Source organism: Pectinophora gossypiella, chromosome 22, assembly GCF_024362695.1.
Source record: "Pectinophora gossypiella chromosome 22, ilPecGoss1.1, whole genome shotgun sequence".
In the NCBI taxonomy this organism is placed as follows: domain Eukaryota; kingdom Metazoa; phylum Arthropoda; class Insecta; order Lepidoptera; family Gelechiidae; genus Pectinophora; species Pectinophora gossypiella.
The window spans coordinates 4,995,255-5,019,955 of record NC_065425.1 but is presented as its reverse complement, the minus strand read 5'-3'; the positions used below and the strand labels follow the sequence as shown (position 1 = coordinate 5,019,955).

The 24,701-nt window shown below is 38.4% G+C and overlaps 2 protein-coding genes across 7 annotated transcripts in view; both read right to left on the bottom strand.

Annotated features, from left to right (window-relative positions):
• Window positions 1-16,332, bottom strand: part of LOC126376985 (dedicator of cytokinesis protein 1) — a 66,448-nt gene extending 50,116 nt beyond the window's left edge. For all 5 annotated transcript variants that reach the window (XM_050024545.1, XM_050024547.1, XM_050024548.1 and 2 more), the window contains exons 1-2: window positions 16,203-16,332; window positions 571-742 (exon numbers count right to left, since the gene is read on the bottom strand). In XM_050024545.1, the coding sequence (XP_049880502.1) occupies window positions 571-742; window positions 16,203-16,248 (218 nt within the window). In that variant the 5' untranslated portion in view covers window positions 16,249-16,332. The remainder of the gene's footprint in view (window positions 1-570; window positions 743-16,202) is intronic.
• LOC126377022 (snRNA-activating protein complex subunit 4-like) lies at window positions 10,525-19,799 on the bottom strand. Of its 2 annotated transcripts, XM_050024629.1 has the most exons (2): window positions 17,179-19,799; window positions 10,525-10,916 (listed from the first exon to the last, which is right to left on the bottom strand). In XM_050024629.1, exons 1-2 carry the CDS (start codon window positions 19,542-19,544, stop codon window positions 10,910-10,912), a joined length of 2,373 nt encoding a protein of 790 aa, XP_049880586.1. In that variant the 5' UTR covers window positions 19,545-19,799; the 3' UTR covers window positions 10,525-10,909. The 2 variants fall into 2 exon arrangements, with proteins under 2 accessions (XP_049880586.1, XP_049880585.1); XM_050024628.1 differs by lacking the exon at window positions 10,525-10,916 and having other exon boundaries at window positions 16,929-19,799.
• Window positions 19,800-24,701: the final 4,902 nt, after the last annotated feature.

Below are 24,701 nucleotides of genomic sequence, written 5' to 3'. Positions count from 1 at the left end.
TAAGATAGTTATTTTAAGTTTCCTTTGCTGTGCCCTAGCAGGGTCCACTTTGTGATCCCAGTTCGGCTAGGATCATCATCATCATCGCCAGCCCATTAACGTCCCCACTGCTGGGGCACGGGCCTTCCCTATGGATGGATAGGGAGATCGGGCCTTAAACCATCACGCGGGCCCAGTGCGGATTGGTGGTTATTAACGACTGCTAATGCAGCCGGGACCAACGGCTTAACGTGCCTTCCGAAGCACGGAGGAGCTCGAGATGAAAACTTTTTTTTTGTGGTCACCCATCCTATGACCGGCCTTTGCGAAAGTTGCTTAACCTCAACAATCGCTGACCGAGCGCGTTTACCGCTGCGCCACCGAGCTAGGATATTGCAGGCTAATCATCCTATTGTCCATTTAGCCGTTGGTCCCGGTTACTACTTAAGTAAGTAAGTACGTTAGTCGTTACTTGAGCCCTGCCAGCGTTTGGTGATCCAATAATAAACCTGACTCCAGGATTAATGAGGTAGGTAATCGGGCTCACAACCCATACGATAGAAGAAGAATAAGTAGAGGCTAGCAGTATACCTGTCAACAACGCAGTCCCGTATGACAGCGTAGGTCTGCGGGAAGGCGCCGCAGGCGTCGCGGCGGAGGCTGCGCCCCCAGTACCAGCCGGGGCACTCGCGCTCGATGTGCACCAGCTCACCCACCGCCAGGGACAAGTGACGTTTGTTGCTGGGATTGTAGTTGTAGATTGCTAGAAGGTAAAATGACACATAAGTAGGAGGCTGCTAGGGAATGGAATTATTTGCCGTCTTCTCTATTTCCGAATACATATAACCCGCGTGCTTTCAAGGCCAGTTTGAACAGGCACCTTCTGGGCGAACTCGCTCCATCTTAGGGCTCGTCAATGCCTTCGGGCAAACCCATGAAAGATAAAAAATAAGTGGGAAATGAAAATCTAGCACACATAAATTCCACTGAGCACATGATAATCATTTTATGATAATCATCTCCTTAGCGTTATCCGGGTTTTATTCACAGGGCCCGCTTGCCTAACGTTAAGATTTGACAGGTTAGGTTTTTTATAGAGGCAACTGCCTGTCTGACCTTCGAACCGCGGAAATTCCAAACGTATATACAAGTATCGGAGCATTCATGGATACGCTTAAGTTTTATCTTAACTATATCTTATGCAATGCAACCGTAAATCGTAAGCAGTCCCCTGGGCACGGGCTTCGCTTCGAATTATATTGAGGGATTCGACCAATACACGTAGCTATCTACGTAGATAAGTCTTACAGCTATCGGCATCGCCGCCCGGCGCGAATCCCGTGCCAATAGAGCTCATGTTGATTGCAGTTAATTTCCTAAACCATAAAGCATTTTTCAGCTACCAATAGATTCCCATATGCTACCAACATTATCAACCCAATATGTTCGCAATTACTACTCATTGTGCTGTTAATAACAATATAGTTGCATAAAACAACGTCCGTGCAGACAACTAACACCGTTATAACACCATAAAGTTGGAGTATTGACATCATATCCTGCCTCCTGAAGCCTAGTAGGGACCTTTCTATTTTGGCGTAACAATAGACATTGAGAAGGACGTCATAATTATGCAAAATTATATACGTATACAATACAAAAGTAAGTATGCACCTACCTATACGTAGATATATATCTATGCTGTTCTGGGAGCGAATAAAAACCATAGAACACAGACAGCTGCTTGTCACATTTTATTATGTTGTCATTTCTAACGTAATACACAATGTTGCAATATTGGCGATAGACTGATCCTTTGTCACCATAAGGTTCATCAGGTATATCCATCTTAGGACATCGTATCAACAGTGGTTGTAAATTGTCTTTGATAACTTGCGGCTCTGCCCGCCCCATTAGGGAATACAGGCGTGAGTTCATGTATCTATTGTATATGTTAAGTTACGTTAGTGGGCTCTGTTTTCCGCATTTAGATTCTAAGGTGGCCCATTATGCGTGTAATTGTTGACTACGTAAGCCAACCTAACTCCTTCCAGAAGCTCAGAAGCCTCCTGGGGTTTTCACAGGCTTCGCGGAGCGACCCCATTCCTTTTGAGGATTTTTACCCGTTGTGCTGACACTCTCGTGCATTCCAGGATTACATGGGGGGCAGTTTATTATTTATCTATTGTATATCTATTGTATATTAACAATACATATAGTATCCACAAACAACATAACGACCGTAATCTTTACAGTAAACGCTAGACGTCGATATACAATGAATCGCAACATTTTTTATCTTTTTATGACAGTGACGATGCAACTTCGTCCGCAGTTTTTTTTCATCAGAATCTTGATGGAACATATCGCGTAAAGAACGTAGTATATAAAGGGCTATCCATACACATGATCACATGAGATTTCGTTTTCTTAAGACACTAAAGAAAACTTTTACTCTGCTTACCCTATTAAGGATTATGGGCGTGAGTTTGTATATCTACTAAATTATGTAAATACTGTAATGTATCTTCATCAGGGATGTAAGGGGCTCCAAACGACACCTTTCGGAGCCCAAGCCAACCTCGCCTGCACGCGGTACATCCTGCTATTCAACGAAAGAGGCTCTGGCGACCCACCAACACGCACTGGACCAGCGCGGTGGGCTTATGGTCCAAACCCCCCCCAATATGACCTCAACACATAAAAAACGGCCCCCAGTCCCCGGCAGCCCCGTTGTCCGTGGCTACGGTAGCGGCTACGGTAACGGCGGGGCAGGGGGTGCGAAGAATCTCCGGGCTGGATTCGGCTACCACCAACGACGACTGTACCTGGCAACATACAACACGTGCACACTGAGGACCGACGAGAAGCTTACCGAGTTGGAAGAATCTATCAGCAGGTTACACTGGGATGTCATCGGGTTGTCTGAAGTCCGAAGAAAGGGCGAGGACACGATAACTCTGGGCTCCGGTAACTTGCTGTACTTCCGGGAGGGCGAACAACTGTCCATGGGTGGTGTCGGGTTTATCGTCCACAAGTCCCTAGTCAACAACGTGTTGACCATCGGTAGTGTTTCGAGCAGGGTAGCGTACCTGGTACTCAGAATATCATCGCGATATTCGCTGACTGTCATCCAGGTATACGCTCCGACCTCGGGACACCATGATGACGAAGTGGAGACTATGTATGAGGAGATTTCTAAAGCCATGCATAGCCATAAAAGCCACTACACGATTGTGATGGGGGACTTTAATGCACAGTTGGGGAAACGTTGCGGTAACGAGCTGAGAGTGGGGCAATTTGGATTTGGGGTCCGGAACACCAGAGGCGGGATGCTTGCGGACTTTATGGAGAAGGAGAACCTCTATATGATGAACTCCTTCTTCAGGAAGCCCGCGACCCGCAAATGGACCTGGATAAGTCCCAATGGCAGGTATAAAAATGAGATCGATTTTATCATGTCGACGAAAAAGCACATATTCAATGATGTCTCTGTGATCAATGCCGTTAAGACGGGAAGCGATCACCGCATGGTAAGAGGCACATTGAATATCAATATCAAGCTAGAAAGATCGCGACTGATAAAATCCACGCTCCGACCGGCGCCAGCCCAGATCCAAAACCCCGAGCGCTTTCAGCTCGAGCTTCAAAACCGCTTCGAGTACCTTGAGAACTGCGCAGACGTGGACGATATAAACGACCTGATGGTGGATGCTGTCCGTACGGTAGGTTCTAAACACTTTAGAACCCGCCGTACCAAAACGCAGAAACTCTCCGCACACACACTCGAACTCATGGATAAGAGACACGAAATGAGGCTGCAGGACTCAGCGGATGTCGTACGTTATAGACAACTTAATAGACAGATCTCGAAGTCTTTGACGAGCGACCTTCGCCAATTTAATACTAAACGTATTAAAGAGGCTATAGAGCGGAACAAGGGCTCCAAGGTGTTCGCAAAAGATCTGTCTATTGGGCAAAGTCAACTAGCGAGACTGAAAACTGAGGACGGCAGAATCATTTCGTCGACTCCCGAAATCCTGAGAGAGATTGAGAGTTTCTATAGACAGCTATATTCCACGAAAACATCAGGCGAAAGCATGGCTCGAGACCCTCGAGCCAAGCTTACCCGACACTACACTGAGGATATCCCGGACGTCAGCCTGTACGAGATTAGGATGGCCCTCAAACAACTCAAAAACAACAAAGCGGCAGGAGATGACGGAATCACAGCAGAACTTCTGAGAGCGGGCGGAACGCCAATACTTAAAGTCCTCCAGAGGCTCTTCAATTCCGTCATATTTCAGGGCAAAACGCCGAGGGCATGGAGCGGAAGCGAGGTGATCTTGTTCTTCAAGAAAGGGGATAAAGCCCTACTGAAGAACTACAGACCTATCTCGCTTCTGAGCCATGTCTACAAGTTGTTTTCGAGGGTCATTACGAATCGTCTCGCTTGCAGGTTTGACGACTTCCAGCCTCCCGAACAAGCCGGTTTCCGAAAAGGCTTTAGCACCATAGACCACATCCATACGCTGCGGCAGGTTATACAGAAGACCGAAGAGTATAATTTGCCACTTTGCTTGGCGTTTGTGGACTATGAGAAAGCCTTTGATTCGATCGAGACCTGGGCTGTGTTGCAGTCTCTTCAGAGGTGCCAAGTGGACCATAGGTACATCGAAGTGCTAAGGGACCTCTACCAAAATGCCACTATGTCAGTTCGAGTACAGAACCAGAGCTCTAATCCGATCCAACTGCAGCGAGGAGTGAGACAGGGAGATGTCATCTCTCCGAAACTGTTCACTGCTGCATTGGAGGATATTTTTAAGCTTCTGGACTGGAAAGGATTTGGCATCAACATCAACGGCGAGTACCTGACGCACCTTCGATTTGCCGATGATATAGTCCTAATGGCTGAGACCCTGGAAGACCTGAACACCATGCTCGAGCATCTCAGTAACGCATCCCAACGAGTGGGTCTTAGCATGAACATGGCAAAGACAAAAATTATGTCCAACGACCATGTCGCACCCACTCCAGTTCAGGTTGGGAACGTTACACTCGAAGTTGTAGACCAGTACATTTACCTAGGACAAATAATCCAGTTAGGTAAGTCCAACTTCGAGAAAGAGATCTCTCGTCGGATCCAACTCGGATGGGCAGCGTTCGGGAAGCTGCGGAATATCTTCTCGTCCAGAATACCTCAGTGTCTCAAGACGAAAGTCTTTGACCAGTGCGTGTTGCCAGTGATGACCTACGGCAGTGAGACGTGGCCGCTTACTATGGGTCTCGTGAGGAGGCTCGGTGTCGCTCAGCGGGCAATGGAGAGAGCTATGCTCGGTATTTCCCTGCTGGATCGAATCAGAAATGAGGAGATCCGCAGGAGAACTAAAGTCACCGACATAGCTCGGAGAATTGCAAAGCTGAAGTGGCAGTGGGCAGGACACATAGCGAGGAGAACCGATGGCCGATGGGGCGGAAAGGTTCTGGAGTGGCGACCACGTGTCGGACGACGCTCAGTGGGTAGGCCCGCTACAAGGTGGACCGACGATCTGGTGAAGGTCGCGGGAAGCCGCTGGATGCGGGCAGCGCAGGACCGATCGTCGTGGAGATCCTTGGGGGAGGCCTATGCCCAGCAGTGGGCGTCATACGGCTGATGATGAATGATCTTCATCAAAATATATTATAATCGCGTAAAGAACGTATTAAAGGACTATCAATACACAATACGCACAATCGCATCGTGTTAGTTTTCATAACAACTCTTGATACACTAAAGAAAATTTTAACTCTGCGTGCCCTATTAAGGATTATAAGCGTGAGTTTTTACATATATCTATCTATTATGTGAGTTATTGTAGTTGCCAACGAAAATGACTGTTTAAACGAAGTATAGACAGTCACAAGACAATTTAAACACTTAATTGATGAATCGTTTAGCTTAGTCATAATGTTATTAGAATTCTTAGTTGATTTCAAATAAATTGAGTCGTCTTTGTATTTTTTTAAATACAATCCCATCTTTTCGCGGGATCCGCTTACCTAACCTGAAGATTTAAAAAAAATGTCTGACCTTCCAACCCGCGAAGGGTAATCCAGCCCAATACCGGCTAGGTCACATACCTCGGAAAACGCATTTCTCAGGAATGTGGGTTACCCCACGATGTTTTCCTTCACCGCTGAGCACGCGATAACCATTTATGATCCAAACATGAATTAGAAAACAAATTTTACAATCATTGGTCTTCAAATCAATCAAAGTGAGTGTTTTTTTTTTAAATAAAAATTATAATTTATCTAGACCAGTGGTTTCCAAATAAGTAGATTTACCTGCTAAGTCAAAGAAAGAATAATCAAGCGTACCCTTAATACCAAAATAAACAAAAGCCTATAGTACTCGTATACCCCTTAATGCGTAATAGCTCACTTCGGAGAACGCGTAACTTGCATCTTAGCGTCACGGGTCCTGAATTCCAACTCGGGCTATAAACTAAATTCGAGATTGTAAGTTTCATTTCATGTTTGGATTATAGATAACTACGATAGATAATTACGTGTAAAGCATTAGGCTAGCCTACTATTACATGGGTCTTAAACATAACTGGCGAGGAATGGATACTATCTACATCTGTCTATTTCTTTAGGGATACAAGCATGATGCTATGCTATACTATCTCTCTACCGTTATCCTGTTCTTCACAGGGTTCACTTAACTAGCCTGAAGATTTGACAGGTCCGGTATGATATGTTATACCCCTTCGGTATCATGTTTAGAATTTCTAAAAAAGAAAGTCTCCCATTGGGGCAATTTATATTACCATGTTTAAAATCATCTACTTATAGAATGCACTTCATTATCTATCACTCAATGACCTTCACTTTTAACAACAAAATCTTTAAAACGACGCGATGTTGCACGAAGTTGGTACCAAAAAGTAGATATCTACTACATAGTTAATGACTTTATAATTGGTGCATGTTTGACGAGATTTTAAACAAAACAAACACTAAAAGCGTGGGATATAACAAAACAAAAGCTTGGTACTAATTGAACTGGTCATATTGTAGAAATATACTTTGGTTACTGACAGGGTTTTTTTTTATTATTTACTTCTATGATACCCTGAGCTAGCTGCACACGAACGTTCATAACTATTTTTTTACCATACTCCGGCGAAGGAAAAAGTAGGGTTGTGTGTTTGAACGCTATGTATGAATATGTATTTGCGTCTGCTGCCACCTAACTTCTATGCCATTTATCCAACAAATAAGGTGCCACTAGAAACGTCTTGATTATACGTTAATCTTCCGGCTATCAGCCACTATGACAACAGCCCTGAGGGTGCCCAGTTGGGCGTGAATATCCGCTCAGGGCGTCCTCTGAGAACCCGCATTGTACTCCCCCGTTCAATAAAAAAGGCAACTGACGTGAAGCATAATAAATAATAATAATTAAAAGAACATCAATTCCTGTACTTACAAGGAACAATTATCAAAGTCCCAGAGGAATGCGTGAGTCACAACGCGCACCAAAATCGCGCCACTGTCAATTGCGTGCGCGCAGCGAATGCTGATTAGCGCAGCGTAGAGTTTGTGAGCGAGTAGAAGTGGCTGGGACTTCCTTGTTTGTTTAGATTTTCAGAATAGGACACTGTATTTTCATTTTTTTAAAGACCGACTAATAAAATATGGTATAAAATATTCAGTAGGTAAGTACTTAGGTATACCCAACTACGACAAAGCCAATTTCATCACATTAAAAATCAAGATTTAATTGTTTTTATACAAGGTAGCATAGACGGAAGAAACCACCCAAAAATAAATCTCTAAAAAGAAACGTCAAAAACCACATCTGCTGTTGAGCTTCTTTGCTTGCTTCTCTATCTCTTCGCCAAATGACGTAGAATTGAGGAGATTCCTAGGTCAAAGATAAATTATGAAATTAAGGTGATTCGTTTTCCATACAAAAGTTGATGCAGTGCTACAGGAAAACGGATAGAGGAATATTGTTATAAAACCGATAAATAGTAATATTTTGGTGTATTATTTTCGCAAACTAACAAAAATTTTGGATCCGAATACGAGAAGTACCATATTTCAGACCCTCAATTTTGATCAATTCTACATTTGTAGTGGTGCAGATTACAGTGTATTTGCTGAGCGTGTAGTGGTGTCAATGTTAGTTTGTGTGCGTGATAGTTTTTTTTCTCTAAAGGCTTTGACTACTTGACAAGTGAAATTAGAATGTCAGTGACAATTTATAAAGAGATTTTGTATGAATAAATAAAAACTAAAAATACTACAATCTGAGAAAAGGAATATTGGAAAAATATTTTTGTTTTAACGCATATTATTTAAACATTTTTAAATAATGGGTAAGTACCGTGTTTTAAAAGAGGACATATATTATAATAAAAAATCAATACATAAAATGAAATGGCTGTATGGGCATAGTTCATTTTGCCTTACCCTTCGGGGAAAACCAAATCAAAAAAAAAGTTGTTGCATTTGCCGGCCTAAATAGTAGTCATTTATAATTAATTGTTTTTCCATCCAACATACAGATTTATTTATATTCTCTTTGCCGCGGACTTTTTGGTGGGACCGGGAATGGGAAGGTTGCTTTCTTCATTGAATAATCTAAATAATCAATACGAAGTGGTGTTTTGTGGTTAATGATCACATTAAGTTAGTCGGAAAACATTCCCGATAGTATTATTAAATCGGAATATTCAATAAACAAAGTGTACCTATCTATTTTCGCTTTGCGCCAACAAGCCGCTTACTTCGTTTGGGGTTCGGAGTAGGAGTCTGTGTGGGGGCTTAGGTTTCATCATTTCATTAATCATCATCAAGAAAAAAAAACACAAGACATGGCTGTATGGGCATAGTTCCCTTTGCCTTGCCCTGTGGGAAAAAAAAATAAGATAAATTTTGAAATTCTTATGTATAATAAACAAACATCACAGACATCATGACAGATCTAAAACTAACGAAAATCTTTTTTCTATTTGACTTATTTATGAATTTTAATCAAGAAAACGTGATAATAAGTTCGACAGCAACCAGTTCAGGTCCCCGAAACAGCCCATTTCAGGCCGCGTATATATGGAAATACTACTTCAATACGTCCCAGCCTCGTCTTTTTTTAACGTCCTCGTTAAAAAAAGACGTCCTAACCTGAACTAACTAACCTAACAATAAACACCACGCGTAAATATAAGTCCAGAAATGCGCTGCAAGTCGTCTGGACTGGGCGCGAAAACAACATAGAATTCGATTAGCTGCTAAGTGTCCCGCATGCTATAACCAGCTGTCACTGACATACGTATGAAGTCCCGCGGATTTTATTGGAACTAAATGACAAGTCATAATAATTATATGCGGATACTGCGACATCAGCGCCGTGCTTGCGGGACGTCCTGAAGCGCTATTACATCTTTCAAACGCGATGCGACAAAGTTTGAACCGACGCAATTTAGGAAAAATCTACCTTATTATTACTGTACTGTGATCGTTATTTGTAAAATCATACAATACATATACACAATTCTTTATACACAATATAATTATTATGACATATTGTGGACTTTTCGGTAGACCTACAAAAAAGGAACAATTCAATCATACATTGTTTTGTTATATCTCAATGGGCTCAGGCAGCGTTTTCGCCGAAAGCTCCAAGTCGGCTATATTTGTAACGATAATTATGTTTGACATTCATCATCATTTTTGAACCATTTTATACAAAAAAAAAATACTTGTATAAATTATATACCCTAAGGGCGCCTTCAAATTTGCCGCTAAGTGCCGCGCGGAGGCAGCGCGTCTGCAGCGCTGCGGTCGCGCTGCTTTGTAAATCCATACAGATAAAAAACGCGCGATTGCAGCGCTGCGCTCGCGCTGCAATCGCGCATCAGTTCATCGATCGACTAGTGACGTTGCGCACGTGTCTATATGTTGTTCAAGTCTAAACATGAACGAAAATCAGATTGAAGAATTTATCGATGAAGTTGAAAGTCGTCCAGCGATATGGGATTCGATACAAAATAATGGCAACGTTGTCTTAGGCTTCTTTTTTTTTGTTTTTTGTTCAAAATTCTTTTTTTTTTATCAATAGTAACACTAAGAGCAGTGTTTCTTCGTCTGAGTCCATCGTAAAACTAAAATACAACTCTACCGTTCTCAAACATAGCGACGGCAGCGCGACTGCAGCGCTGCAGACGCGCTGCCTCCGCGCGGCACCTTGCGGCAAATTTGAAGGCGCCCTAAAGCACGCCCATGAATCACTCTACTCATTGGTGAAAACCGTATGAAAATCGGTTCAGTAGTTTTTTAGTTAGCCGCATGTTCACTGATGCGATTAATGCCTGTTAGAATTTTACAAAATAAAAAATACGGAAATTACGGAAGGTACTTTAGTGCAAAGTACATTATTGTATAATTATAATATTATTGGTAAAAGTGATACTTTTTGAAAATTCCGTAACAAATAGACGGGTTCGCCAAATTCAATTGTAAAAAAAAATACAAAAAGTAAAAACAATTAAAACATGCACTTGGGTTTGAACCGTGAAACTTAAGAATGGCGGCGACTGCTTTACCAAATGCGCCATTTAGAAGTTAGAAGTAGACTTCAAATTATGCATCTCTTTTAATAGCTAACCTAGTTCGCATGTGTGTGTGACAGCTTCGTGTTTGTACACAAATTGAAATGACACCAACTTTTGATGCAATGTTTTAATATGATATCTGCAGTAAATACTTTAAAATTGTAGCTTAACTTAAAGATAATGTATGTAAGATTTCGCCACCTAACATTTCACTGGGTCAGAACTCAACACTAAACGAATAAATGGAAAAAAATACGAAAACTGCAGAAGTAACGCCATCTGCTGACGCAGCGTTACCTAGCTGACTGAAATGCATCACCTTAAATTCTGATTACTAAATAAAGACAGATCTAAAAGAGACAAAAAACTATATTTTTCTGTTTAACGTATTTATTAATTTTAAGAAAGAAAATGTAGTAATAAGTGCGATATTTTGTCACGTTTTTCTATGACGTCACAGGTCTGACGTCGCCAAGAGGAACATTGCTTTTTCATACCAATTCCATAGTAATTTCGTAATTTGATGTTAAGTAAAAAGCAACTGATTTGACTAGTTGTAAACTATCCTATTATAAAAAACTCTCCTAAAATTGACCTGTGACAAGTTTGATCTTTGATTAGTTGAATTAAGTAGGGTGATCCGTGGTTCGGAAGGCACGTTAATCGTTGGTCCCGGTTACTAGTTACTGATGTAAGAACGTAGACGTTACATGAGCCAAGTCAGGGGCCTTTGCTGAATAATAAACTAATAACCTTAACCAGGATTGCTGAGGTCATCCACCTCACAACCCACACGACAAAAGATTGACTACTATGCGCATTCTCAGTCTAAAAATGTAAATTGCTCGCCGCGTCTATGAGAGTTGAAACTCTTCGTGAACTCGAGCCGATACGGCACCTGTCACTCGATAGGTGTAACATAATAACTTGCCTATCTACTTATCATAATTATAGAGATGGTACATATACTACCAGTGTTTGTTCTTCTAACTAGACACTTCTCGGAATTTTGGGTACTTGTATGAAAAGACACATCTACTACTCGCTGGGGTCTGAACACTTCTTCACTTTGTCTTTGCTCATGTGGATTGTGAAATCAAAGACCGACTTATTCAACCCTGGTGTCAGGGTTACTGTTGAGCCGCTAAAAGTCGCCATATAACGACTACATAATTACTTACAAAGTAAAAAGAAGCCAGGACCGACTTCTTAACTTACCCTCCAAAGCACGGATCATCTTACTTTCGGTAAGAACCGGGTGATCCTCCTGCAATATCGTAACCAAACTAGGGATCACAGTGATTTTTTTTTAATACCTCCTCACCGGAATTCGAACTTGGAAACTCCGGATCGTGAGCCCAATGATTTTCCTCAAAATTTTCAGACGCGATAGTTAAACAATAGGATTTGGATTTAAAAGGATCTTGGGTCTTAAGACCAGAGGGGATAATCGCTTAGTCACTCTAGTCAGTTTAAGATATGCTTAGAATAATGACTTTATGTTATTAATATCTGCTTTTGCTTACTTAATCCTAAGTTAATCGTTTGGGAAGTAGCGAGTCATTCCCACAGGCCATTCTCAACACAAGTGTCCTAACTGGGAATACTCCGCCACATATTCGTAAAAAGATTTAGAAATAAAAACCTTTTTCGTTTTTATTTATTATGTTCACTCCCAGATCAGCAGAGCAGTGACTGATGTCTCCCATCAACACTGCCAAAACTCAAATAAACATATTAATAAAATGAATTGCCCCTGTCGTTGCGGATTGGGGCACATTAATATTGGCAGGTCCCGTGCGGAACATAATTGGACTTCCTCAGGTAGCGGAAGGGGGGCCGTAGCAGAATAAATTCATATACTCACAACTTAGGAGAGACCCACAACTGTGTACAAATGTCTATACTTCTATAGGAATTCATACATACATACATAGGGCAGAGACCACGGTATTCTACTTACTTCTTCTCCCCTTCTATCGTGTGGGTTGTGAGGTGGATTACCAACCCCATCAACCCTGATGTCAGGGTTACTATTGAGCCGCCAAAGGCCCCTGACATGGCCCATGTAACGACTACTACCTTGCATCAGTAAGTAGTAACCGGGACCAACGGGTTTACGTGCCTTCCGAAGCACGGATCGTCTTACTTGCTGCCTTCGTGGTGCAGTGGTTTGAGCGTTCGACTCACGATCTGGAGGTCCCGGGCTCAAATCCCGGTGGGGACATATCACGAAAATCATTTTGTGATCCCTAGTTTGGTTAGGACATTACAGGCTGATCACCTGATTGTCCGAAAGTAAGATTCCATTTACTACGATCCTGACACACCAGTTTCGCTTCTTCCACTCTCATCAAAGACTTCATGCATGCTCGCCGGTTTAAAGTACGGTCACGAGCATTAATATGTATACACTTTGGTACCATGTCACATTAACTTTTTTGACAAATTGAACTGTAAGTCTCACTAAATGTCAAATATGTTAATGCGACAAAGTCCTAAAGTGGGTACATTATATTGCTCATGACTGTACTCTTGGCCTTTCTTTAAAACAATGTGAATCTCATAGTGTAAGCATTCCTCTTCCAACTGTACCACTAACTCCCGCATCATAAATCTTTTTCGTAAGTCTACTCTCTTTCAATTCTAGTGACGACAGTTCCTTTCACACCACAATACTCCCTCACACTATTTCTTATTCTGATATATTTACCCCACACAACAATAATCCTAATAACCTTGCGTGTAACCTTCCTTGTTTGTTTATAATCCTTAATGCTATCATTTCCACGGCACAAAATAAGAGTATTACACTCCATACGATATGAAGACCAAGACATGAATCAAATTAAAGAGACGGTGAACGTCGTGTCTGATAAAGAAGCCAATGAATGGTAGTCTCTACCACTTACTTAGTCAAATCACTATAAAACTACTATAGTGGTACTTCTAACCACTACCACCACTACCACTATTGTAGTTAGAAGAACGTTCTTCTAACCACTATATGCGGTTATTATTTAAAAAATGTGTATTTTTACTATGATTAATAATAACCACGCCAATTGCGGTCTTAAGTTGATCGAGGCCTGTGCCCAGCAGTGGGATGTGTCCAGACTGTTAATGTTTTGTAATTGACATCTTCAAATATTACTTAGAAAAAACGATCTAATCATGAGAGAGATTATATATTTACGACCGCATCTCTTCCAATCGATACGAGAAACTATAGATAAAAATAGATAGATAAAATACTTTATTGTGCACAATGGACACAAAATACAGAGATAAGGACAACATATTGAGGAGCTCGGTGGCGCAGCGGTAAACGCGCTCGGTCTGCGATTGTTGAAGTTAAAAGAAGTTTTCATCTCGAGCTCCTCCGTGCTTCGGAAGGCACGTTAAGCCGTTGGTCCCGGCTGCATTAGCAGTCGTTAATAACCACCAATCCGCACTTGGCCCGCGTGGTGGTTTAAGGCCCGATCTCCCTATCCATCCATAGGGAAGGCCCGTGCCCCAGCAGTGGGGACGTTAATGGGCTAATGATGATGAAAGACAACATATACAGAAAAGCACAACAGGCGGCCTTATTGCTCACACAAACACATAAATTCACGCCTATTTCCCGTTGGGATAGGCAGAGACCACAGAATTACTTTTACACACCACTTTCGCTTCCTCTGCTCTCATCAAAGAAACTATTATTCTTTTTTATTTACAATGTTTATAATCTAATAGTACACATGTACACGTAACATTGCATAGATAGCTACCATAAAACAGAAGGAAATATAAGAGGAAATGAAGCAAAATTAACATCAGGAAACATACTTAGTATTAATATTATTTGTAATTGTTGTATCCTTAAATACATTAAACATATACATCGGGCCTAAGTGGTCTGGTGGTTAGAGCATTGAGCTCATGATCTGCAGGTCATAAATTTGACTCCCAGTAGAACAAGTCAAATAAAAAATCACTTTCTCAAACTGTCCCTAGTTTAAAACATACCAGGTTCTTACTGCCTCAAAATCAGACTCCCAATGTCCAAATGAGACTCAGAATGTCCCAATATTTCAACACTGTCGCAAGTGCCATGTGGACGGGATGAACGCGGTAAAAACCCGTTTTTTTTTTATTATGATAATAACATCAAACAATGTATCGTTAGTTTGGTCAGGGCATATAATATACATAGTTGTTACCTAAGGGCCTAACACCAGGGTTGCTAACATTGGTTGTCGGCCTTAAAAGTGGCACAAAATGAAAAGGCTAGTGCAGGTTGTCTGATTGCATACATAGGATACATAGAGCTAATAAAATGTAATATAGAATCTAGGCTGTACATAAAAGGGGTTGCCAACGCTTTGTTCTGACGTACAAGCAACTGTTCTCATAAAAACTTGATAAAAAAAGAAACATGATAACAACCTATATCTTAATTTTATTAATCTTAATAGACTTTAACTTGATTACTATTACTATTCACAAACAAATTAGATAAATAATGTAATTTATTTATTTGATTTTAATATTGACAGTGTTTTCCTTTCATACAATTGTTTAGGTACATTATTTGCTTTTTTTTGTTATCAATTATGTCACTAGTGTTGAGGGAAAGATTAAAAGATCTATGTTATAAAGATAACTTTACTACTGATAAGATGGCATAGTAGCAATGACTTAGTATCACAGACACAATGTCAAATATTACATAAAAAAACTAGACATTTTTGGACCAAGACTTCTGTACTACACATTCAAATGGGAAGTTTAATTATATATAAGCTTACGACTATATCCCAATGGGGTAGCCCATACACCCATAAGATGATCGAAGTATTCACACCTCACCAATTGTTGATTTAAAAAAAACACTAAAATCTATAAAACAGAACAATTTCATCTTGTTTTACGATAAAACTGCAAGAAATAGTTTTGACTTTGACCGTTTTGATTATGAACTTTGATACACAGAAGTTATGACTTAATTTTATTTAACAAAAAACTCCCTTTGCAAAAGTTAAGATCTATTTATATGAATTTCTGTCTAAAGTAGTTTACATTAGAGTTTAAAAATAGAAAAATAAATATACATTTAGAAAAATACATGAGTCTAACTAATCATGGATAGCTTGATATTTAGTTTATCATTTTGCATACTTAACAAATAGAAAGTTATGTTCCAAAATATACACAACACATATAATCAATTTAACTTATTTAAAACTTCACAAAAGGCGTTTCAGCATGAGAGTTATCATAAAAAAATATAATTATAATTATTGTTCGGAAAACAAAACAAAAAACATCGTCGGATGTAAGGTATCGTTTCATTGGGTGTTTTGTTTGCAATCAGCAGTTTTTAATCACAGCTTTATGGGAGTGGTCATTCAAAAAGACCGCAGGTTTACAGGTTCTAGACCATACTATTTGACTAGATACCCGCAGAACAGCGCTGATAGATAGTCGTAGAGCATTATGAGACAATGTTTATATTTATCTTTCTTCGCGGGAGGCAAAAAACCACTTGTTGCCCTCTGAGTTAGTAGTGATTACTAATACACTTATCACTGTACAATACACGCGCTGTACAAATAAAAATCTACATACCAACAGCGTAGCACTCCTCATTTTCGAGTTTTCTCCACACAGTCATGCTGATAAATCACAAGTTACATTTATTAAAAACAAATTAATAAATCGTGAAGCTCGTCATTTTAATCGCGACATTCCTCTCCGATTCGTCTTGTCAAAACAGTATTGTCTATGGCGAGTCGCACGGCGGCGTAGAGCGGTGCACGTGTTGCGATTAGTGGAACCAAATTTTTACATATTACCGGTTTTTTCTAAATCAAAATATCATTTCTAGGAGTACACAATTTATAATAGATATATGGAGCTCTTATAGGAAATATAGAAATGGAGCCTTATAGTATAGAAGCAACAGTAGCAGTTTTCAGTCGATACATAATATGTATGTTTCAAACTACTTATAGTAAAAGCCAGTTCATACTATCATTAGCCATAAAGGGGATCGATCAGCTCGCACGCAAACACTTAGACTCAAGTGCAGACCCTGCCGACGTGGTCGATGATTTCATCACTAAGCACTTGTCACTATTGGCCTACTACTACTAGTTGATTCATTCTTTTACGACCCTTGAGTCGAAATTCCCTCCTAACTGGGCACCCTCAAGCCTTAGCGCTCTCCATTTGTCTGACCAAGTTTTTAAAGCCCATGTTATATTAATAAAGTAAAGACTTGTAGATTGAGTAGATAGGCAGGTACTCAAATACAAAGTATTATGTGAAGAATAGAAAAATAAATTAAAATTGTTTTTAAAATACTTTTATTACCTTATACAATAAAGAAACACTTGACTACAATTCGTAGGTGATAATACTTATGTATTAAACGTGATTAAACATGGAGTACAGGCTTACTTTGTTACATTCAGATAAATAAGTTATTTTATTCCAAGACAGCATGTACTGAATGTTGAGTATACATACATCTAGCATGGATACATAAAACCATTAATGACAATATACATGATTATGTCTTTACTTAGAGCCTTCTAGATACAAAAAACCTTCATTACCGACGCAAGTACTCAAAGTTGAATCTACATTTTGCATTGAAACATCCAAATCAATTTGTTCATCAGCAATTTCTTGCTCAACTGAATCTGGGTGAGGAATAATAATCCCTTGTGTGTCTGTTACACGGAACATCTCCCTCAGTCTTTTACATTTGGCTTGTGCTTCCGTTGATATAGGTAATGGCTGTGGTGTATACTGCTCATTCAGACTTCTTGGATCCTCATTCGAAAGAAGAATGGGCCACATAAATAAAGTGTTGAATCTTTCCATGTAAGCATCCAATTGTTCTTTACTCAATTTATTCCTCTTTGGGGTGTAATGCATACTTATAGTACGATTGTCGGGTGTGGGCTTCGAACCAATATATGACATTAGTTTCTTACAGCCTGTTATAGTTGCATAGTTTGGAGGTAGTACATATTCTGAATTTTTTAATATGTTGTCACCCCAAATGTCAGGAATGACATCACACAATGGAAAAAATTGTGTTTCATGTTTCTTTGAGTATGATTTTAAGTTTAGCACACATGGTGGTGGTTCGGGTTGCAATAGGTTTGGGTAGTCTTTAGCATAGCTGCTGGCTAAAAATTTTTCTTTATCAAGTTTTGCTTTTAGAAAAATTAGTAGTTTACGGAGATTCGTATCGTTTATCACAGTTGTGGCAGACATTTTCTGTGCATTGTGATCAACTTCCATTGACTGCCATCTTCTTGTTTCTTCTTCTTTTGCTTTTTCTGTAATAAGAGTTGCAATAATTGCATGGTCTAGAACTTCATGTGGAGAGTTCTTGGTAATTTTATGTGACGATTTGTACTTAACTTCTGATTCTATTCTATTCTTTAGATTTTCAACAGCTTTTTGCAAGTCTCCTAAGCATTGGCCATGAGAAAGACGACGCGCGCCTCGACGTGGGGCCTTTGAGATATCTTTATTAGGGTTCTTCTTCATCCATTTAATTAATGTTGAATATCTAGCTCTTAGTTGTGCTCTAGTCTTGTCTGGGAAGAATTCAGTCAAAGATGCATAATTTATAAAGGAAGAATCCTGATTGGACATCATTTGAATCAGTTTTCTATCTTCCTCTACATTCCAAACTGTTGAAGTTCTTGTAGTGTTGCTCAGTACATGGTAACGTGTTCGTAACTGTGCTTGAGACCGTCCAGGGAGTAATTTTGCTATTTTCTTAAAATTATTCCCCAAATGTTCAACACCAGTGAGGAGTACAGCGTCCTCTTCAGGAAGAAATCTCCCTTTCCTTCCTTCAGTTAACCTATTATATTTATTATACACCTGAACTTTAGTTCTACTTTCCATAAAAGCTGCCACCTTACCCCAAGGTATGTAATCTTCTTCCTTGAAATAATCAATTAGCCGTCTAAGGAATTCCTCTTCTTCTTTAGACCATTTTCGTCCAGTGAGGGAATTACCCATGTTAGTTCGGTAATATACAAAACATTGGTATGCAGTCCTTCCAGTACCCAATTCTTTAGCAATTTTGTCCCAATCCTGTAAGTTATTTAACTGAGCAAGTTGCTGTAACTTGTAATGTTCATGTCGGTCCCAACTTTTCTTATTTATAGATGGATGTAGAAATACTTTCCACAGTGCCCGGTACTCTTGTGCAGAATGTCTTTGATTTAAGGCTACAGCTATAGCATCCCAATCATATTCTTGATCAATTGGTAATGCCAAACTTAAGCTTAAAGGCATTTTGTCAAGCTTACTCAATTGATTTTTAAGAGCAAGTACTTGTTTGTTTATTTGTTTAGAATCTTTGACTTTAGATTCTCTTCTTAACTGTGCAATTTCAGAATTCAGTTCTTTCTTTTTTATATTTCTGGACATTATTGTGATTTGTTCAAGAAATTGGTGTTTGTCCTTGACTGTCCACCCTGGTACTGATGTCACTTCAGAGAAATCATACATGCCCACCCTCTGCATTGTGATGGTGTCATCATTGTCTGGGGCAGGAAAATGATCTCTATCCTTGAAATAGGGCTTCCCACATGTTAAATATCTAAATACTTGTTTGTCCTGCTTCTTACCTTGGTTACCAGTTAGAGAGTCGCGGGTTTCCTGCAGTTTTTGTCGACACTCTTTCAAACGACCGATTAGTACTGTTTCAAGTTGGGTGAACTTTGCTGTGGCTAACTTGTTGATTGATAAAGCTCTATCAATTTTCTCTATTGTGGTGTTTGAAACAGTACGAGGCTCCGAAGACCCAGCCGTAGACTTGTCCGCTGCTATAACAGCAGTTAACTGCCTCACATCTTCAATGTCCGCTTCTTCATCGCTCTCGGGAGAGTCTATATCGAACATTTCATCAACACAAAACTCCATTTGCTCCATGGTTCACAAATTTTACAATAGACACCTTTTGAAACACCACATATGAACCCGTTATTATGTGTTTTAATTACCACATATGAAATGAATAAAACGGTGGGTAATAGAATTTTCTCTTTGAAACGGAAGTCTTATGTGCTACACTTATTACTTTCATGGACCCTCAGCATGCCATGCAGGTTTCACACTTTGAAAATCAACACAAAACAAAATAATATTTTCAATAAATACAAATTGAGCATGTTCACAATTTCCGTCAATTTTTTTTTTTGTTTTTGTTTTCCCCGAAGGGTAAGGCAAAGGGAACTATGCCCATACAGCCATGTCTGACGTGTTTTTTTTCTTGATGATTAATGAAATGATGAAAGGTGATGATGATGAAACCTAAGCCCCCACCCTCGGAGTAGACTCCTACTCCGAACCCCAAACGAATTAACTCAAAAGTCCGCATAAACTTTTGAGTTATGAAGCGGCTTCCTGACACGAAGCGAAAATAGGCAGATACACTTTGTTTATTGAATACTCCAATATAATAACACTCGCGAATGTCTTCCGACTAACTTAATGCGATCATTAACCACAAAACACCACTTCGTATTAATTATTTAGATTATTCAATGAAGAAAGCAACTGTCCCGTTCCCGTTTCCCGCCAAAAAACCAATTTCCGTCAATTTTCGGTCCGACTTTTTTTTTGTTCATTTAGTGTGACCACCGGTTACTGCTCAATCCTACTTAAGAACGATTCCTGCATACACTTAAGCAAAGACCTTGTATAGAATAGACGGATAATATTTTAGAGTGACGATCAAACTATCACAGCTCTCTTTCTTCCCTATGGCAACAATCTCTGTGGAAAAAAGAAACAAACATAGACAAACACCGCTGTCTAGAACGTCAGTGTTTACCGTTTTGAGATGTTATGGTAGTCAGCTGGATACCAAACCTGCCGTTAGTTTTTTGGTGTTTTGGGACATTATTTTAACTTTTTATATAAACAATCTGTGAAATAGTTATTCATTATGAACCATGGCTTGCGTAGCTATTGGTTGTGAGAGTAGAATGGGTGTTATAATGGAGAACGATCAAACAATGTCTCACCATGGGTAAGTTATCGACCACATAATACATGTTTGTGTGCAAGAAATACATTACCTGGTCTGGTTTTTGTAAAGTTTATTGAGCCCTAAACACGATGCAGACGCATATTTTCAGCAAAGCCGTCACATTTGTACAAATAATTGATTTCACATTTTACGTTAATCAGCTTTGACAGATCATGTACCCAAAGTATTATAAGTAGTGTTGTCCTTTGATATCGATAACATAATATTATGTTTGAATGTAACATCTACATGTTGCGTTATTCTATTCACGTTTAATTTATTTTTCGACCTGTTTCCGATTTGGATGAAGATTACATAAAGATATTGTATTTTCCAGATTTCCTAAATATCCTAATTTACGAAACAAGAAATTAAGAAACAATTAGATTCAGACCATGAAACGAGATAATTCTCTCTTCTGAAGGACGCCTTCTCCTTATTTAAGCCTGTGCTAATTACATTTCGATGTATCTTGCTTTCTATCGAGCAGGATACCAAACAAAAATATTACATAGAGATGCAGTACCAACAATATTCACTCACATATCTCACATAAGGTGAGTTTAAGTTTAGTTATAAGTTTATAGATAAATTTGCAGCTATTTCGTTTTTGTATTCTACATTAGCATGGAAAAAATATTTCAATACAATACAAATATTCTCTATTGCACAAAATAATTAGTATGAATAACTATTTTGGTAATTACCTGTGATTATTCCTTCTATGTGCAATGTGTAAACATGCAATGCTTGTGTATTTGTGTGCTCCACGTTAATATGTGCCATTCTTGCAGGTAAAGTTATAACGACCAGAGCCGACACTATACACTTCTAAAGAAAGTGAACAAGAGGAAATATTTTTTTTTATCACCAAAAGTCGGAATTGTTCAGTGCTTCGTAGTCATTGTATTCTAACTATATTGAATAAAAATCTTATAAAGAAGTATTTGCTTTTATTCTTTAATCGCATTGAGATAATCCCCGAAATATACTAGAAGGTCGTCTACTTCTTGTATCGAGAGCCGATTCGATTTCCGGTCAAGTCAATGAAAAACGTGTATTTAATTTTTATAAAAGGGTAGGTATGTGATTTATAGCAACCAAAGGGTGGCCGCAATGTCGTATTAAAATGATACTATAGTATATGTGGACTAGATGGACCGTCCTCGACCTCCTCGGCCAGAACACCTTGCGAAATGACATAGATTCAAAAATGATAAATTGACCTTTAACAAGTTTGTCCATGATAATTACGTTGAATAAGTGGTTCTGAATCTGTCACCGCAACGTACGGTTCTTCTTAGGTATCTTTCTATCAGGGTACAAATAGGTATCGTTTTAACTAATTTACTTGTGGTTCTACCCACCCAGGTATGGATACTAGGTCGTTATTTCTGTATTTAATTAATCATTCAATTTGTAATGTATATTTTTTTAGATCTTGGACTAACATGAAATATTTAGCCAATAATAATGTCGATAAAGACATGGAACGGCACTAGTGGTTCTGATACAAAAACATATATTATAGGTACGTTTCTATAACAAACCCGCTACACGAGTACAAAAGACGTTACGACGATAGTATATTTATCTCTTTTTAACTTATGACGGCTCAGATGAGTGCGAAAGACAAAACCTATGTTTTTCTTTCGTCTTAAATATGCTCCGTCTATTCTATACAAGGTCTTTGACACTTAAGTATATTTTATTATACCTGTCATTTTCTTATCCGCCGTGTTGGGGATGCCGGGATATTTCTTCTTCTTGTTTCTCATTAAAACTCGATATTATTTATTGTTCTTTTATTATAATGCTTCTTCATCAAAAATCTTACACCACGTTCTACAATATTTTTCCAGAGAGAGAGCTTAACCAAAGACAATCACTTTCTTATATTATAGAAGTAAAGCGCCATAAAGTATAGCCTATATAATTTAAAGGTTTTGGATGAGTGGACATTGGTCTCAACAATCTCTCCCTCAATGTTCACTCATTACAAAAACATAAACATTATTAAAGAAAACATAAGAAACATATCCCCTATCATAATAACCAAAAAATAAAACTTCTAAATGATACTAACATAAACAACATATTCTTTAAATAAACACCCTACTCTTTCAAAAACAACCAACACCAAAAAAAAAAACTAACTCAATTTACTTTTAAACATTAAAAAAAAACTAACCAAAATAATTCTTATACTAATCCACAGTCACTAACTTATTTATTTCTCTAATTTATAAAAAAACATACTTTTTCTAAACAAAATTGTTCTTATACTAACTCATTTCTCTATTTAACTTATTTATTTAATCCTATTTTTTATATATTTATTTACTTTTATCTATTCTAACTTAATAACTTTCTTTTACTAACGCTAAATTCTTCAACGTTTTAAACTTACAACATAATTACATACAACATATTTTACTTTAAGTTTAGCATGTTAATTAACTTACAAAATCTTTCACCAACAAGAGGCTTGGTGAAAACATCAGCAAGTTGATCTACAGTTGAAATATATTTAACAGTGATCAATCCTTCCTCTACCTTTTGTTTAACGAAATTGAACTTTACATCAACATGTTTCAATCTCTTTTGGTCTGGATTTTTAACAGTTTTCATGGTGCTTTGATTATCTTCATAAATTACAACATTTTTAATATTAATATTTAAATCTGACAACAACTTATGTAACCAACATGCTTCTACGGATGCCTCACACAATGATACTAACTCTGCTTCTGTAGTACTAAGTGCTACTGTACTTTGTTTTCTAGATCTCCACGAAATTGTATTTCCAAACAATTTAAATATATATCCACTAGTAGATTTTCTATCACTATCTCGAGCAAAATCGGCATCAGCAAAACCTATCAGAATGTCACAGTCATTTAAGTTATTTTTATAATATATCAAGCTGTAATTTACTGTTTGTTTAACATATCTAAGTACTCTTTTTAAAGCTTTCCACAACTTTAGAGTTGGTTTTGACTGAAATCTACTTAAATATGATACTGATGTGGCAAAGTCTGGTCTGGTGCTTACCATGGCGTACATTAAAGAACCTATCAAAGATCTACATTGGTATTCAAGAGACATATCAATTTCTGAATCATCAAACTCAAGTTTAAAGTTTAAGTCCATCGGTGAGTTACAACCTTTGCAGTCAATCATGTTATATTTTAATAAAACATTTTGTAAATATTTGGTTTGATTTATTGAAATGCACTCTGAATTATTTTGAATGCTAATTCCAAGGTAAGTTAAATTATCAGAACCTAAATCCTTCATTCTAAATTGTGTTTTCAAAAATAACTTTATCTTTTCTATCTCTTTTTCATTTGGCCCAATTATGAGTAAATCATCTACATATAAAAGTATATAGATTTCACCTTTGTTATAGAGGCAGTAATCATTTTGTGAACGGATAAATCCATAATTTGTAATTACTTCAGTGAATTTTTCATACCAGTATTTTGGTGATTTCTTGAGTCCGTATAATGACTTTTGAAGTTTCAACACATGACTTTCTGGAATATCTAGTCCTTGTGGAGGTTTCAAATATACATCTTCATCTATCCTCCCATATAGAAATGCTCCTTTTACATCCATCTGATGGATTTTGTATTCTTTTTGTGCGGCAATAGATAATAAAACTCTCAAGGTTTGAAGCTTCAGTACTGGTGAGTATATATCTTCTAAATTCTCCTTCTGTTGAAAACCTCTTACTACTAATCTTGCTTTGCATATTTCCTCATTTCCTACTTCTTTTCTTGTAAATATCCATTTACTATCCAGTAACCTTTCTTTCTCTGGTTTATGTACAATTCTCCATGTGTCACTATCCTTTAATACTTTTAATTCTTCAGCTACTGCCTTTTCCCATTCTACTTTATCTTCTCTTTGATTTATATCATCAAAATTTAATGGTACGTCTTGTTGACTTGTCAATAGAGCATACAACGCTTCATCTTCTGAACTTAAATCCAATTCATACTCCTCTTGCCACTTTGGCTTCACTATCTTCCTTTTATCTCTCCCTCTTT

Coding starts and splice junctions, on each gene's coding strand:
- LOC126377022 (XM_050024628.1), bottom strand. CDS start 19,544: ATGGAGCAAATGGAGTTTTGTGTTGATGAAATGTTCGATATAGACTCT.